Below are 16564 nucleotides of genomic sequence, written 5' to 3'. Positions count from 1 at the left end.
TTGGTCTGTGAATGTTTTACAAGACGTGCAGTTTTTTTTAATTTTTAATTTTAACTTGATAAACGAGCGAGGTCTTGCAATACGAGTAGCGTCCCCTTTTAGTCACTGAGAGCTGTCTTATTTAGCACTACTGAAGTTCTATCCAACTTGTGCCCATAGACTTTAAGGGGAGGGTTTGTGAAAAAGAAGCTTAAAGGAGCTTAAATAGGCTTGAAGAAGCTCACTAAAAATGTGGACATATGAAATTGCACGGGACTTTCGAGAGACACACCAATTAAAAAGTTACATTTGTTTATTGTAAAATAAAATTGTAAGGAAATACATACATAATAACTCAAAAAACAAAGATGATCATCAACGAAAAAAATACAGAATTACACATCAACCATAATGAACCATCTGTGCTAGATAAATCTCGATGCATTTCGTGAAGACACTTGTTCGCTTCATCAGGAGAAAAAGCACAGATATCTATCTGGAAACAAAAATATCATACATAAAGCAAGGACCCCATAAAAAAAAAAAGGGGGGGGGGAATAGAATATATTTTACAAATTCAACTGTGGTCAAAGTCCACCAGTATGGACACTACTGTTTTCCCATGTCAAGACAAATAAATAAAACAGAAGAAAAAGAATAATCCTCTTCCCAGAAAAGATGTTTGTGCTATTCGTTCCCCCCCCCCCTTTTTTTTTCTGGGGTCTTTGCTTCATGTATGATATTTATATTTCCAGATAGATATCTGTGCTTTTTCTCCTGATGAAGCGAAATAGTGTCTTCGCGAAACGCGTTGAGATTCATCCAGCACAGATGGTTCATTATCTTTGATGTGTAAAACAGACTAATAAGTATTTGCATGTATTCTGTATTTTTTCGTTGATGATCATCTTTGTTTTTTGAGTTATTATGTATGTATTTCCTTACAATATTTTTACAATCAACTAATGTAACTTTTTAATTGGTGTGTGTCTCTCAAAAGTCCCGTGGGCCCCCGTTTCCTGTCTCTGCGTACTTTATTTGGGACTGAGACACACCTTTTTTCCATACATATCAGCTCAGTATTGTTCAATAAAAACGTGCACACGAGCACAAAAAAGCACAGGCTTCTTTAAGCTGAAATTAAGCCCAAAGAAGCTCAAGAGAGCTCAAAGGAACTTGAAGAAGCTCAATAAAATGTGCACAAGAGCACAAAACAGCACAAGTTTCTTTAAGCTGAAATAAAAGCTCAAATGCCTTTAAAAACAGTTTTTTTAGCTGCAGGGTGCATGAGCCCTAAGTCGGATCCTCATCTTAATTGATGTGATCCGACATTACAGGAAGATTACCCAGGCATTTCCTGAAGTTGCCTCAAAGTTGCCTTGAAGTCACATTGCTATAATCTTTTTATATGGACTATAGACTGAAGGACTTATGAATAAATAAATGGTTGTGGAATGAATATTCTGAGTTTTCATTATTTCTTATGGGGATATTCGCTTTGATAAACGAGCGCTTTGGATTACAAGCACATGTCGGCAACTAATTATGCTCGCAATCCAAGGTTTTACTGTACTGTATGTTTTGTAAACTGCACACAGGCACACATACATATGTTATGTAAGCAGCAGGCAAGCAGCAGGCAATTCTTGTCACTTACTCTCCCACGGCCTTCTTTCCTCTGCGCTCTTTCTGGGCTTTCAGCTCTTCTTGGTGCTGTTGGATTCGACCCTCCCATAAAGCTCGGATACTAGAAATGGACCCTACGCACACCACAGCAGCCATGTTGCTTCTTCATACCCAAGCTGTGAATAGAAATGTCTCTGTGGACATAATATATATGTATGAGTATTTTATGTCTTTCACACTTCTACAGTAAGGTAAAACGTTACACAGAGCAGAACCTGATAGTGCTTGGCCTAACCATCATAATGCCAATCCTGCATATAAAATATATTTTTTCATTTTACCCTTTTTTTTATTATTTTGTTTTACTTTGCTATGAATGGAAGATATATTTATTCTTATGAATATTTTCTTGATTTATATTTATTTATATTAATTTATTATATGGTTGTTATTAATAATAATAATAATAATTTTATTTTGATCTTTAGGACTTGAAATACCTGTTGCACCCAGTAAAAGGTAAACGCCAGGTAAAATCAAAAGTTACCTTTGCAGTAGGGCACCCCCACACTGGTTCGGTACTTTCAAACTCAGAGTTACATGTGTTAAGAGGACATTTCTAAATGCAAATAAATGCATTTAATGATTTTTTAATTTTTACCATTCACATTGTGTGTTTACCTGGTTTTGGTGTGTTCAGTTTAGCTGCATGTAGGATGCAGAATTCTGTGCATTCAGGATCTGATTAGAAACTCCGGACTAAAATGCAGCTAAAAACATATAAATTCAGGTAAACTCAATGAAACCCACTGTGACAGCGCTAGGCTGTGCCACTGTGAGAGTATAGGGAACAGGGACACAGGGTTCGCACTTATGCAGAGTGCCGGGTTCCAGAGCATTATGTCTGAGCAGAGAAGACTGTGGTTTCAGTTTTCTCTGGGTTTTGTAATCCCAGATCAGGTTCCAGAATTAGAAGGCTTCAAAGAGTCTTGGGTGGGACAAATCCTTTAATCCCGTGTCCAGGTCTTGTTGAAGACCTGCAGGCTGCATAGATCCCAGAGAGCCAGGAGAGCTGGTTGAGACAGTCTGAGGGACAAATGAAAAGAACAGCAGTGCAGCTGAAAAGGGAGCCAGGTGGCTCAGCTTTTTCTGTTATCTGTTTTGCTGGTGAAAATCCCCTACATGGGCAAACTGTTTTGTGGACTTTTCTTTAAAGTAGAACTATAGGCAAAACTTTTTTTTTGCATTTTGGATAGAGTAAGGGAGGCGTAACCCCTATCAGGTTTATTTTTGCTCTATTTGTCCCATTTGGGGAGATTCACCTTCACTTCCTGTCCCTTAGCCAAAACAGGAAGTGAAAGGAAATCCCTGCAAATTAAAGAAATCTCTTGGGAGACCCCCAGGGCACCAGAACTAGTGCCCCCTTGGAAGATTTCCCCATTATTTATTTTTCTGGGGACAACACAAAATGTAGGGTTTTCTTTTACTTTCACTTTCAATGATAATGGTAAACAGGACAATTCGAGAAGGTGTATCTCCCTAAGGGGGACACAGACAGTAATAAAAACTGAAAGATGCTCTATCCCTCTCCATTCTATCTAAAACTAAAATAAAACATTTTACCTTTAGTTATACTTTAAGTTTGTTTAACCACTTCGATACCAGGCACTTTCACCCCCTTCCAGCCCAGGCCAATTTTCAGCTTATAGCACTGTCACACTTTACATGACAGTTGCGCTGTCATGCAACGCTGTATCCAAATGAATTTTTTTTGGGACAGATAAAGCTTTCGTGGTATTTAAAGTGGAGTTCCACCCAAAAGTGGCATGTCATTTTTTTTTTTTTTTTTTGGGGTGGGGGGGACCTGGCCTGCACAGAGTCCCAACCTCAACCCGATAGAACACCTTTGGGATGAATTAGAGCGGAAGCCAGGCCTTCCTGTCCAACATCAGTGCCTGACCTCAGAAATGCACTTTTGGAAGAATGGTCAAACATTCCTACAGACGCACTCCTAAACCTTGTGGACAGCCTTCCCAGAGGAGTTGAAGCTGGTATAGCTGCAAAGGGTGGGCCAACTCAACATTTAAACCTATGTACTAAGACTGGGATGTTATTAATTACTTGGCGCCTGCGCTATAGCCGAAAGATGACTTCAGCGCTTAAACGCCGGGAGGGCATACATAGATGTCCTCCCTTTCTCGCGCTGCAGGGGGCATGAGGGTGGCGCCCTTTACCACATGACAGCTGATCACGGAAGTAAATATAAGCCAGTTATCGGCTTTTTTTCCCCCTCACGCTGACATCGATCCCACATAGTACGCATTAGTGCAGCTAAACAGTGACCACCAGGGCCATCTATCAGTGCCCATCAGTACTGTTAATCAGTGCCCACCAGTGACACCTATCAGTGCCAATCAGTGCCCATCACTCCCTCATTATCAGTGTCACTTATCAGTGCTGCCTATCAGTGCCACCTATCCTATCAGTGCCAATCTGTGCCACCCATCAGCGCAGCCTCATCAGTGCCTCCTGGTCAGTGCTGCCTCATCAGTGCCCATCAGTTCCACCTATCAGTGCCCATCAGTGAAGCCTATCAGTGTTCATCAGTGTTGCCTCATCAATGCCCACCACTGCAGCCTATCAGTGTCCATCAGTGCCACCTCATCAGCGCACATCAGTGAAAGAAAAAAAATGACCTGTTTGAAAAAAAATAACAAAATATGAAAAACTTTTTTTTTTTTAATTTATTTTTTTGTTTGTTTAGCAAACAATAAAAAAACCCAGCTCTATTTGTGTAAAAAAAACGTATAAAAATTTTATATGGGTCAGTGTTGCATGACCGCGCAATTGTCATTCAAAGTGTAGTTCATGTGCGTATAAAGGCAGGTGTCCCAGTACTTTTGGTAATATAGTGTATATACTGTACATAGTCATTGTGCAGCATCTCACAATAGATGCAACATATATACAAATGTTTTGATGATACTTATAAAGTTTGAAAGTTTTTTTTCTGATTTTAAGATAATGAAACGACAAACAAAACACAATAAAATAACAACATGTTAAGGCAAAATAAATTGGAAAAAAGAAGAAAAAAAAAATTTATGGCACCAACTGTTAATATAAATTAATTACTATAAAAAGGGAAAAGAAAACATGTATAGAACTCAATCTCTTCAAGCAATTAACAGGTAACCTCAAATCAATGTGGCACCGGTCTTTTAAAAATGTCAGATAGTTTTTTAGTACTTGACTCCAATATCCCATTAACTCTCTACATGACCAAATCCAAGTGGCAAATCCGCTTCATCTTGATGGCATCACAAACATTCCGATGTTGGCCTTCTGCCCATTTTATATAGTCTAATAGGGCTAAGATATATTTGGTGCATTATATACAATTGTGTCATCTTATTATTATCTATTGGGGACACAACCAAATGCGAGAAACATATCTCCTCCCATTTCTTATCTGTCTTTTCTGGGATCAATACCTGCCATTTATTTCTTGCTTTCAATGGTTCTCTGCCTATTTTAGCTTATAATAGAAAAGAACAAATAATATTATTAACAAATTATATTATATACTGATCAGCCATAACTTTATGACCACTGACAGGTTAAGTAAATAACTTCTATTATCTTGTTACAATGGCATCTGAAAGTCAGTTGTAAAAATGTTGTCCCTGAAGCTGATGTGTTATGAGCAAAATGAATAAAAGGGCATTGCAGTTTGTTGTGTATGGGGCTGCATAGGCAAGGTGCCCATGCTGACCCTTTTCCTCAGCCAAATGCACCTACATTGAGTATGTGAGCATCAGAACTGGATTGCTGAGCAGCAGCAGAAGGTGGCCGGGTCGGATGAATCACATATTTATTTACATCATGTGGATTGTGGGGTGCATGTGTGTTGCTTACCTGGGGAAGAGACGGCACCAGGATGCACTATGGGAAGAAGGCAAGCCGGTGCAGGAAGTATGATGCTTTGGGCAATGTTCTGCTGGGAAACATTGGGTCTTTCCATTCAGGTAAATGTTACTTTGACACGTACCACCCACCTAAACAATGTTGCTGACTAGGTACAACTAGGTACTGTTTCATGAAAACAGTATTCCCTGATGCCAGTTGCCTCTTTGAGCATGGCTATTTACTGATGCAGAATATGGATACTTGTTAACATTTGCCTTTTAATGTATATTAATATAATAAATAAAAATATCCTTTGATTAATCCATTGTAACCTGTTATACAACTGCCTAAAAACATAAAATAAAAATAATTTAAATCGATAAACTAAATATGTACATCCTAAATTTGCAGCTATATGGCTGTTGCATGCTGTATACATTTCACAATGGCTTACAGATAACTGCTAAAATGAGCATAATAAAAAAAATAAAGTCACATACAAATACATTCATTTTCACATTGTATCTTACCCTGGTTGATTTCATTAGTGCATCTTCCTCCACTGTAACACATTGATTTCCATGTGGGAACGTAGTGGTCATGTATTTATGAAGATTTAAAGCTCACTGCAGTATTCCTAAAATAATTCCAGTGACCCATTCAGTGTAGTACAATAGAATGTGTGCATTTTGCATTAAAAAAATATTTGAATAGTATCACATAGTCCTAAGAGTTCTATGGGAGACTGCAACAGACCTGGAGCTCAGTCTGTGGATGAAGGAATGTCACCGATCATCTGAATGTAACACGTGACCAGCTGAAAATAGCCGTCATAGCATGAGGCTAGATAGTGTGACAGGTGGGACGTCACTGGCTTCTAGTTAATCAAACCCACTGTGACTTCATATATCACCATATGCCAGTATTATTTGAGACTAAATATTTATATATAGTATGTCCGGTAGCTGGATTTATACTACTATGAGACAGGGGTCGTAGGACTCAAATGTGTTTCATTACAGCAAATTATGTATATCATTTACAACAGGTAAGTGTTTCAGGCTGTCACCCATCTTTAAAGCTGAACTCCATCCTTGCATTTGGCCTTACTGTTCCTCCCCATCCAGCCTGTCTCCAGTCCACTCAGCCAAAATAGTTGGCAATATTTTGGATGATTGAACATTTACTGGCTAACAGAAGCCTGAGTCAGGGCACCAACAATTTTTCACGAGCCCAAATGAGATATTTATAGAGCACGGTGAGTTGTTTCTTAAAGCCAAACTCCAGGCAATCAGCTTAATACAAAGATTACATACACATAAAGGATGTGTACACAGCACATTAAAAAGGACATTTTTATTAACATTCAAATACAATATAACTTCACAATTGTATACACTATATTATTTTTTCTTTATTTGCTATTTTTTTTCTCACGAAAGTGGAGTAACCCTTTAATGCAGAGAATGCATTAAGGTAAAAAAGCCTTTTTTGCCTTTATAACCACTTTAAGGCAAAACAATGTTCGCCTGACCTGAATAGTTGCTGATGAACATTATTGTTTTGCTAGTCTTGGGATAATGCAAAAGGCATAACAAACAAAGAGCTGGGGGGGGGGGGAGGCACACCCTGAACATACATTTCTAAAGCTGGGGCAGCTATGAAAACCAAGCAACATGCATATTTACAGAGAATAGCGCACACATGCAAAAGAAATGACTATCAAATATAAAGGCAATCAATAAATAAAAATGAGGATTTAGTCCCACCATATGGCCATATCGTGCTCAAGCCCACCACTACGTCAAAGTACCCCATTGTCAGTGGGTCCTACACTATCCATAAAAAGAAGGATGAATCCAGCCTCTCTAAACCATTGAAGATACTTACTCCTTAGTGGGAGAGATGTGCAACTGCACTATAACGGACTGCTCCTATATCTGCTTACTAGTGGACACTGATAGAGTACAGGTGAGGGAGGGTGGGGTGCTCAACCACAGAAGTCTGGTCAGCCCGAATACATAACAAACAAAGAGCTGGGGGGCACACCCTGAACATGCATTTCTAAAGCTGTTATATTTTATAGTCATTTCTTTTGCATGTGTGCGCTATTCTCTGTAAATATGCATGTTGCTTGGTTCATAGCTGCACCAGCTTTAGAAATGCATGTTCAGGGTGTGCCCCCCCCAGCTCTTTGTTTGTAATGTATTCGGTCCTGACCAGACTTCTGGGGTTGAGCACCCCACCCTCCCACACCTGTACTCTATCAGTGTCCACTAGCAAGCAGATATAGGAGGAGTCCCTTATAGTGCAGTTGCACATCTCTCCCAGTAAGGAGTAAGTATCTCAAATGGTTTAGAGAGGCTGGATTCATCCTTCTTTTTATGGATAGTGTAGGACCCACTGACGATGGGGTACTTTGACGTAGTGGTGGGCTTGAGCATGATATGGCCATATGGTGGGACTAAATCCCCATTTTTATTTATCGATTGCCTTTATATTTGATAGTCATTTCTTTTGCATGTGTGTGCTATGCAGACTGTATGCAGAAGGCATCTACCTGTCCACTGGTTTGCCTTATTTCATGTATGTGTGCTTATAGAAAGCCCAACTATGTTTAGTCTTGAAGCTATTTACCCCCCCCCCCCCCCGCTAACAAAAAAATCCATCGAGCATGTAGCTCTGCATGCCGATCCCAAAACATCGAGCTATGTATTTTAAAAAAAGAGTTGTTTTTACTTAAAGCGTATCTATGGTCAAAATGTAAACTAATTTAACCCCTTGGCATTGGCCGCACAGAAAAAACTGGCTGTGGCCTCTCGGTGGGTGGGCCTTGGTGCCGAGCGGCCTCAAATTTGCGTGAATTGGAACAAATAGAGCTGTGCCGAGACATCGTGCCCACGCATGATCCTGGAGCACTCCCAGGACAGTTACCAGCAGATAACGGAAAGTTCCTGATCGCTGCTTGCGAATGGGAGCTTTCTGATCATGTGACCGCTGCAACAGCCAATCATGGCCATCACGTGATCATAAACCCCGCCTCCCAGCATACTAAACCTCTAAAGGGCAGGGAGACATCAGTGAGTTAATTTTCATATTCTGTTTTAAATATTTCTAGCCTACTCTTATTACTCTGAACGATCTTGAATTTTTTTAAAGTAGAAGTCTGGGCTAGTACTTTCTAAGCTGAAACCTGCTCCCACCCCAATTTTAAGCCCTATACTAACTATTTTGCAAAATAAAGATGTGTATAACCCTAATCTAAGGGCACTCTTGTTCGTTCATATGATCCCCCCAGCGGCCGGGTTCAGGGGAGAGAGCAGTGACAATTAGGGATGATCGAACTTTTGAAAAGTTCGGTTCGACCAGAACACCCGAACTTCACGAAAGTTCGGTTCGGATTTCAGAACCCCATTGAAATCAATGGGACCCGAACTTCTGTAATCAAAAAACACCATTTTTAAGCCCTAAAACCCAATAAATGCCCCTAAAAAGTGCCTAGGGTTCTGGGTCATGCCCCAGGGACTATTAATCACACAAAAAAAAGTTCTTAAAAATTGTCGTTTTTGATAGATAGCCAATTATTGAAAAAATTAAAAAAAAAAAGAGATTTCTTTGGATTTAGTGTCTGGGGGGTCTAAAAGGTGTACCTGTGAAGTTTCGGCTCTGTAGCATGTCCAGAACCAGAATTACAGCATACCAAACCTTCAAAAATGACTTTTTTGCTTAACCGCACCTTTCTTTTGCTCCTAATCAACGGCTCAGCCAATGTGTATGATGGGGACATAATGCAGTGCACTGGGAACAAGATTAGAGGTTTTTTTGGAAAAAGGTGCTGTCTCTTTAAATGTGCATATAATTAACGGGTGTATTTCCACAATGGGGCTTTTATTACCAAATGTTTCAAGAAGTCCAAAGATGTATGTAATTGCACTTTATTTCATGTAAAATGGTGTTTGGTGCACTTTAACTTGAAATCTCACAAGAAACAGACATATATGCACGGATACATTGAGGGTTAGGGGTAGGGGCCACAATGTAGTGCAGAGTGAACAAGATTAGAGATGTTTTGGATGAATACTGTTGTCTCTTGACTTTGAATAGAAGTAAAGGATGCTTAAAAATTGGGCATTTGGTGGTGCGGACGATGCCTTGACACCATATCCCTATGAAAGTGCTGGTAATGAAAGCAATAATTGCCTTTGTAAGGAAAAAAATTACAATGATATGCATCTGTGTGACAGGTGCGCAAAAATTGTTGTTTGGGTGTTGGCGGAGCCATACCACTGTAAGCCCAAAGAGCTGGTGTTGAAGAAGGCGTAAAAATTATGAAGGTGTGCACCTGTGGAACAGGTGCGCAAACATGGTAGTTTTGGTGTTGGCGGAGCCTCCCCACCATAACCCCAAAGAGCTGGCTTTGAAGGAGGCCCAAAAATTGTAAAGGTGTGCACCTGTGGAACAGGTTCGCAAACATGGTAGTTTTTGTTTAGCATAGCCTCCCCACCTTAACCCCAAAGAGCTGGTGTTGAAGGAGGCCCAAAAATTGTAAAGGTGTGCACCTATGGAACAGGTGCGCAAACATTGTCGTTTTTGTTTTAGTATAGCCTCCCCACCTTAACCCCAAAGAGCTGGTGTTGAAGGAGGCCCAAAAATTGTAAAGGTGTGGAGGGTTTGAGGGTGGCACCATGGTCCAGGCTTAAACTGAGGCTCAACTGCCACATCACAACGATAGCCTAGTCTACAAGGTCTGCATCAGGTGCATCAAAGCTTGATATCCACGACTGATTCATCTTAATGAATGTCAAACGGTCGACTGAGTCGGTGGAGAGTCTCGTTCGATGGTCTGTGACGAATCCTCCTGCTGCGCTGAATGCCCGTTCCGATAGGACACTGGAAGCAGGGCAGGCCAACAACTCCATGGCATACTGGGCCAGTTCTGGCCAGTGGTCTAATCTTAAGACCCAGTATGCCAGTGGATCGGATTCGTCACATGAAAAGCCCTCTGTGTCACTTTGTGCCCTCACGTAATCGTCCACCATGTGATGCAGACGGTGTCGATGCGATGTGGCAGCTGAGAGGCCTGGGCGGTGAGGACTAAAAAAAGACCGAAAGGCATCCGTCAACCGCACGCCTTCTCCAACGCTCCTCTCGTGACCACCAGTAGAATCCATGGTAGGTTGTCCCCGCCCCTGCACCCTACGGGAGTCGGGGAACATGTTCACCAGATTCCTCTTGAGACTGTCCTCAAGGGATTTGATCCTGTGGACTCTATGGGTGGATGGGAAAAGCTCCGAGACTTTACACTTGTACCGGGGGTCAAGTAGGGTGGCCAACCAATAGTGGTTAGTCTCTTTAATGGCCTTGATTCTGGGGTCCTTTCGCAGGCTCTGGAGCATGATGTTTCCCATGCGTCGCAAATTAGCGAAGGCCTGAGAAGCTGACTCCTCGGGGTCACTCATAACGACATTATCTTCAACGGGCTCCTCCTCCTCCCAGCCACGTACTACTCCAAAGTGTCCCGAGGGAGTCAAACTAGGCCTTGCAGATTGCCGCATGTCTTCCTCCTCCTCCTCCTCAAACCCTGCAAAAGTTCCCGCAGAATCGTCCTCCTCCTCCTCTTCCACCCCTGGATCCTGCTCGGGCCTCTGGGAGCTAGGCATAATGGGGTCAGGATTCTCAGGATAAAGGGGGCCTTGAGAGGCAAGGAAGTCCTCCTCTTCCTCCTGCTGCTCTGCCTCCAGTGCCCTGTCCATAATGCCACGCAGAGTGTGCTCCAACAAAAACAGTACCGGTAGGGTGTCACTGATGCATGCGCTGTCCCGGCTGACCATCCTTGTGGCCTCCTCAAATGGCGAGAGGACAGCGCATGCATCCTTAATCAAAAGCCACTGCCGTGGTGAAAAGAAGCCCAGGCGCGCAGAGCCAGTGCTGGTGCCGTACTCGCATAGGTATTCATTGAGGGCCCTCTGCTGCGTGTACAGGCGCTGCAGCATAGCCAAGGTGGAGTTCCAGCGGGTGGGCATGTCACAGATGAGGCGGTGTACCGGCAGGTGAAACTCGTGCTGCACTTCGGCCAAACGTGCAGTGGCACTGTACGACCGCCTGAAGTGACTGCACACCCTTCTTGCCATCCTTAGCACATCCTGCATTCCCGGGTACGAGTTCAAAAACCGCTGTACCACGAGATTCAGCACATGCGCCAGGCATGGCACATGGGTTAACTTTCCCTGACGAAGGGCGGCCAGGAGGTTTGACCCATTATCAGTAACCACCATCCCTGGCTGCAGCTGGCGTGGTGTCAACCACCTCTGGGCCTGTGCCTGCAGAGCCCCAAGAATCTGAGGGGCAGTGTGCTGCCTGTCCCCTAGACACACAAGCTGCAGCACTGCGTGACACCTTTTGGCCTGAGACATAGAATAGCCCTTTGAACGTTTACGTGGTATCTCATCATATTCAAAGGACCATTCTGCAGAGGAGGGCATGGAGGAGGTAGAGGAGGAGGAGCAGGAGGGGGTAGAAGTGATCGATCTACCCGGATCAGCGACACCACCAGCTGTTTGCAGACGTGGGGGCAACACTGGCTGCAGCACCGAGCCCTGGCTACAATCCCTTCCACTGGCAAGCAGTGTCACCCAGTGAGCAGTGACAGAAATGTACCGTCCCTGCCCATGTTTGCTTGACCAAGTGTCAGCCGTCAAGTGTATCTTACGGCTGACTGACTTGGCCAGGGATGACACTACATTGCCTTCCACATGTTGGTATAGGGATGGCAGGGCCTTACGGGAAAAGTAATGCCGACTTGGCACCTGCCACTGTGGAACTGCACATTTTGCGAAGTCACGGAAGGGAGCAGACTCTACCAGGTTAAATGGTAATAGTTGCAGAGCCAGTAGTTTAGCCAAACTACTGTTTAGACGCTGGGCATGTGGGTGGCGGGGAGTATACATTTTTTTTCGTTCCAGCATGTGTGGAATCGAAATTTGGCGTCTAGATGATACAGCTGGTGGTGTGCTGGAGGTAGATGCGACACTGCCTGCTATATCATCATCCCTGCCAGTGGAGGCTGCCAACAGGTGACGAGTGACTATAGCAGGGCCAGGAACAGACTGATGTGCAGGTGGAGCAGGTGGAGCAGATGGAGCATGAGGAGGAGCGCGAGGAGAACTAGGAGGCCGACTGACCAATCTTTGGCCCTTTTGTGGGTTCTTTAAATGCTCCTGCCAACGGGCCGAGTGGTGGGTTGTCAAATGCCTGTTTAGGCAGCTTGTACCCAGGTGGTTGACATTTTTGCCACGTTTTATACCCTTCTTACAAATCTTGCAGATCGCAACTGTTTTATCTGCATGGGATGTCTCAAAAAAGGCCCAGCAAGATGAGGTGTGTATAGAGGCCCGGGAGACAACAGGTGCGGCCTTAGATGGAGTAGGCCGTCTGCTCTCCCCTCTTGCTTGCTCTGCCTCCTCCTCAACCTCAGACCCAACATCTGACTCCATCAAAGACTGAGCATCAGGCCTGGCCTGGGAGACAACAGGTGCGGCCTTAGATGGAGCGGGCCGTCTGCTCTCCCCTCTTGTTTGCTCTGCCTCCTCCTCAACCTCAGACCCAACATCTGATTCTATCAAAGACTGAGCATCAGGCCTGGCCTGGGAGACAACAGGTGCGTCCTTAGATGGAGCGGGCCGTCTGCTCTCCCCTCTTGTTTGCTCTGCCTCCTCCTCAAACTCAGACCCAACATCAGACTCCATAAAGGACTGAGCATCAGGCTGGAGTAGATGGCCGACACTGTGGTCAAACAGCTCAGCTGACTCCTCTGCCATGTCTGAAATTGGGTCTAAGGGAGGACATGAGGTGGACATGGACTCATCTGTATTTGTTCTGACAACTGCAGAAGACTGACCACTTTTCTCTGCCTGGGTCACTGTAGTTGCAGATGATGCCGATGATGAGGGTTTGTTCATATAGTCCACCACCTCCTGTACATACTGTGGACGTATAGCTTGGCCACTGCCGGAGAACAATCCAAATGGTGGCCTGGCTGAGGACTGACCACCACGTCCACCCCTGCCTCTAGACACCCTAGAAGCTGTGCCCCTTTCCGCAGCAGGGCCACGTATGCCTTTTCTTGGTCTACCAGGCATATTTCTCAATGATGCGTTGGCAACTGTGTGCGGTGAAAAACGCACACTGCTATGCGACCCACAGTTGTCGCTGGATACAGCACAGCAGTTGCGTGTCACGCACAGTTGCAAAGGCTTTTGTACAGTGCACCTAACGCTTTGAACAACAGGCGTTAAGTTGTCACTGATGCGTTGGCAACTGTGTGCGGTGAAAAACGCACACTGCTATGCGACCCACAGTTGTCGCTGGATACAGCACAGCAGTTGCGGTTCACGCACAGTAGCAAAGCCTTTTGCACAGTGGACCTAACGCTTTGAACAACAGGCGTTAGGTTGTCACTGATGCGTTGGCAACTGTGTGCGGTGAAAAACGCACACTGCTATGCGACCCACAGTTGTCGCTGGATACAGCACAGCAGTTGCGTGTCACGCACAGTTGCAAAGGCTTTTGTACAGTGCACCTAACGCTTTGAACAACAGGCGTTAAGTTGTCACTGTATTTTGCTGCCTAGCAAGCACGTATACCTGCTGTGATACAGCAGCACTGTGCCACGTGCTCACTAAACAGAACCCTCACACTTTCCCTACAGAAACTAAATTTTCAAATCTAACTAATGTAGTACAAAGTTCCCTAACTACACTAGATATCCCTTTCCACTAAATAGAAAGCTCCATACAGCAGAAGACTGACACTGTCCCTTAAGTTTTTTTTTTTTTTTTTTTAACTCTAAGAACCAGCACAATCGCTGTATCTAACTACACTGGCTGTAAGCTAAATACAATTCTGCTATATGGAGCTTTAGAACCACTCGATATATAGGAAATGTAGTGTAGCAAGCAGGAGTCAGACAGAACTGCTTCAACTCTCTTCAACAGGCTCTGGATAACTGTGCTAGGGGTTAGGCGGGGCCATCTTATATAGTGTGGGGCGTATTCACTCCTGATTGGCCTCTGGTCCCCGTAGTCACTCCAATCACGTTCCTAGGAGACTCCTGCCCCCTCATTGGCTTTTGCAGACGTTTCTGGGCCAATCACGGGCTTTTAAAGCCCAGTTCCTGTCCCAGTGCATTTTGGGCGGTTCTGGTGGCCGAATACCGAACTTTTGCCGCAAAAAGTTCGGTATTCGGCCGAATATCGAACATCCAATGTTCGGGTCGAACCGATGGTCGACCCGAACCGTTCGATCATCCCTAGTGACAATGTCTGCAATGCCTGGATGGTGACATCCCCCATAGACTTACTATGGAGCATCTGTTATCCACTGTCCCTCCTCTCCCTTGAAGCTGGTGCTGGGAGCCGAACATGTGACTGGAACACCATGATAATAGGTAAGTATACACATCTTTCCTCTACAGGATAGTTAGTATAGGGCAGCATAATGCAAACTGTGGCCCTCCAGATGTTGCAGAACTACAAGTTCAAAGAGGCATAGCAAGACTCTGACAGCCACAAGCATGACAACCAGAGGCAGAGGCATGATGGAACTTGTAGTTTTGCAACAGCTGGAAGGCCACCATTTGCATATCCCTGGTACAGTCGGTCCCCGGTTTACAAACAAGATAAGGACTGTATGTTTGTGCTTAAGTCGAATTTGTAAGTGGGAACAGGTACATTTTTTAATTTTAGCTCCAGCCAAAATAAAAATTTGGAGTTTTTTTTGGATAGCATAGGGGATGGTTAACACCCCTGTGCCATTTGTTTTGCTGTCTGTACCCCATTCAGAAGATTTCACCTCACTTTCTGTCCCTATGTCAACTTTATTTTGAAAATTTTGGGTTGTTGTGAAAACAAGAATTAGTGATAGAGCTTCAGTGGAGACATCTTTTTCACATGAGAACTCTTACAGGACTGAATTTCCCTTTCTAGGGCTAGATTTCTCCTCATTTCCTGTTGTCTCTCTCCGTTTGTAAGTAAGGGTCGCTCGGTATGTTTGTAACCCGGGGACTGCCTGTATAGGGCTTAGAATAGGGGTTGAAGCAGGTTTAAGGCGGAGCTCCACCCAAAAGGGGAAGTTCCGCTTTAAGCACTCCTCTCCCTTAAGTCACATTTGGCATGTCATTTTTTTTTTTGGGGGGGGGGGAACAGGTACCTGGTTTTGACAGGTACATGCTCCCACTTCTGCTCGAGCCGCCTAGTTCTCCTCTCCCCCTCCCACACTTGCAATGCCGGCGCAGAGGAGAGGGAGAGGAGCGAGGCTTTGGGCGGCTGCATTGCTGGACTGTTGGATAGGTGAGTGTGTGTTTATAAAAAGTCAGCAGCTACACTTTTTGTAGCCGCTGACTTTCAATAAACACAAAAATCAGTGGAACTCCGTTTTAAGCTTAGATAATGTTAGCCCAGGCTTCTTCTTTAAACGTACTTTGTGAAGATCCCCACACATTGACCTCCTTATATTCTATGGCACGTATTTACTATGCCCCGTGAGAAGGCGCTGCTGTGTAACACATTTCATGGAGCCTGCCTTGTAAACTACAGAGGTGCCGAGAGGAGGAGTTTTAGGAGGAGGAGTCAGTACAGGAATCACTGCTTGTAGGCAGCAAGGAACCATGGGATATGAAGTCCTTAGAAATAAACAGTGAAAAGCAGAGGAGAGACTGCAAAGCATGCAGGGAATCAAGGAAGTTGGGTAAAGAGATAGCCAGCAAACAGGAAGCAACCACAACATTAAAGAAGATTTTTTAAGTAAACTAACATTGGATTGTCAAAAATAACTATTGTTTGTATTGCTGTTACAATGCTGATGTTCAAGAATAAAAGTGTATGCTTTTAATAAATTTTCTCTAAGCTCCTTTTTTCTTCTTCTTCCGGTTGCACAAGATCTGGAATGGTTTGTTATTCTGCGATAACAAACCATGCCAGATCTCATATGGCACACACGCATGATGGATCTTTCCCATGAGCCAATGCGAAATCTGGAGAAGTTTCCTATTGAG

General features: G+C 43.9%; 1 protein-coding gene across 1 annotated transcript in view; it reads right to left on the bottom strand.

The window, feature by feature from the left end:
* The window catches only part of LRRC39 (leucine rich repeat containing 39), a 29176-nt gene extending 27382 nt beyond the window's left edge, over positions 1-1794 (bottom strand). Inside the window, exon 1 of the mRNA XM_082266015.1 lies at positions 1637-1794. Within this exon, the coding sequence (XP_082122141.1) occupies positions 1637-1761 (125 nt within the window). The 5' untranslated portion in view covers positions 1762-1794. The remainder of the gene's footprint in view (positions 1-1636) is intronic.
* Positions 1795-16564: the final 14770 nt, after the last annotated feature.

This window comes from Pelophylax lessonae (assembly GCF_965119305.1).
Source record: "Pelophylax lessonae genome assembly, chromosome: 8".
NCBI lineage: Eukaryota > Metazoa > Chordata > Amphibia > Anura > Ranidae > Pelophylax > Pelophylax lessonae.
This window is presented reverse-complemented; position numbering and strand designations above follow the sequence as displayed.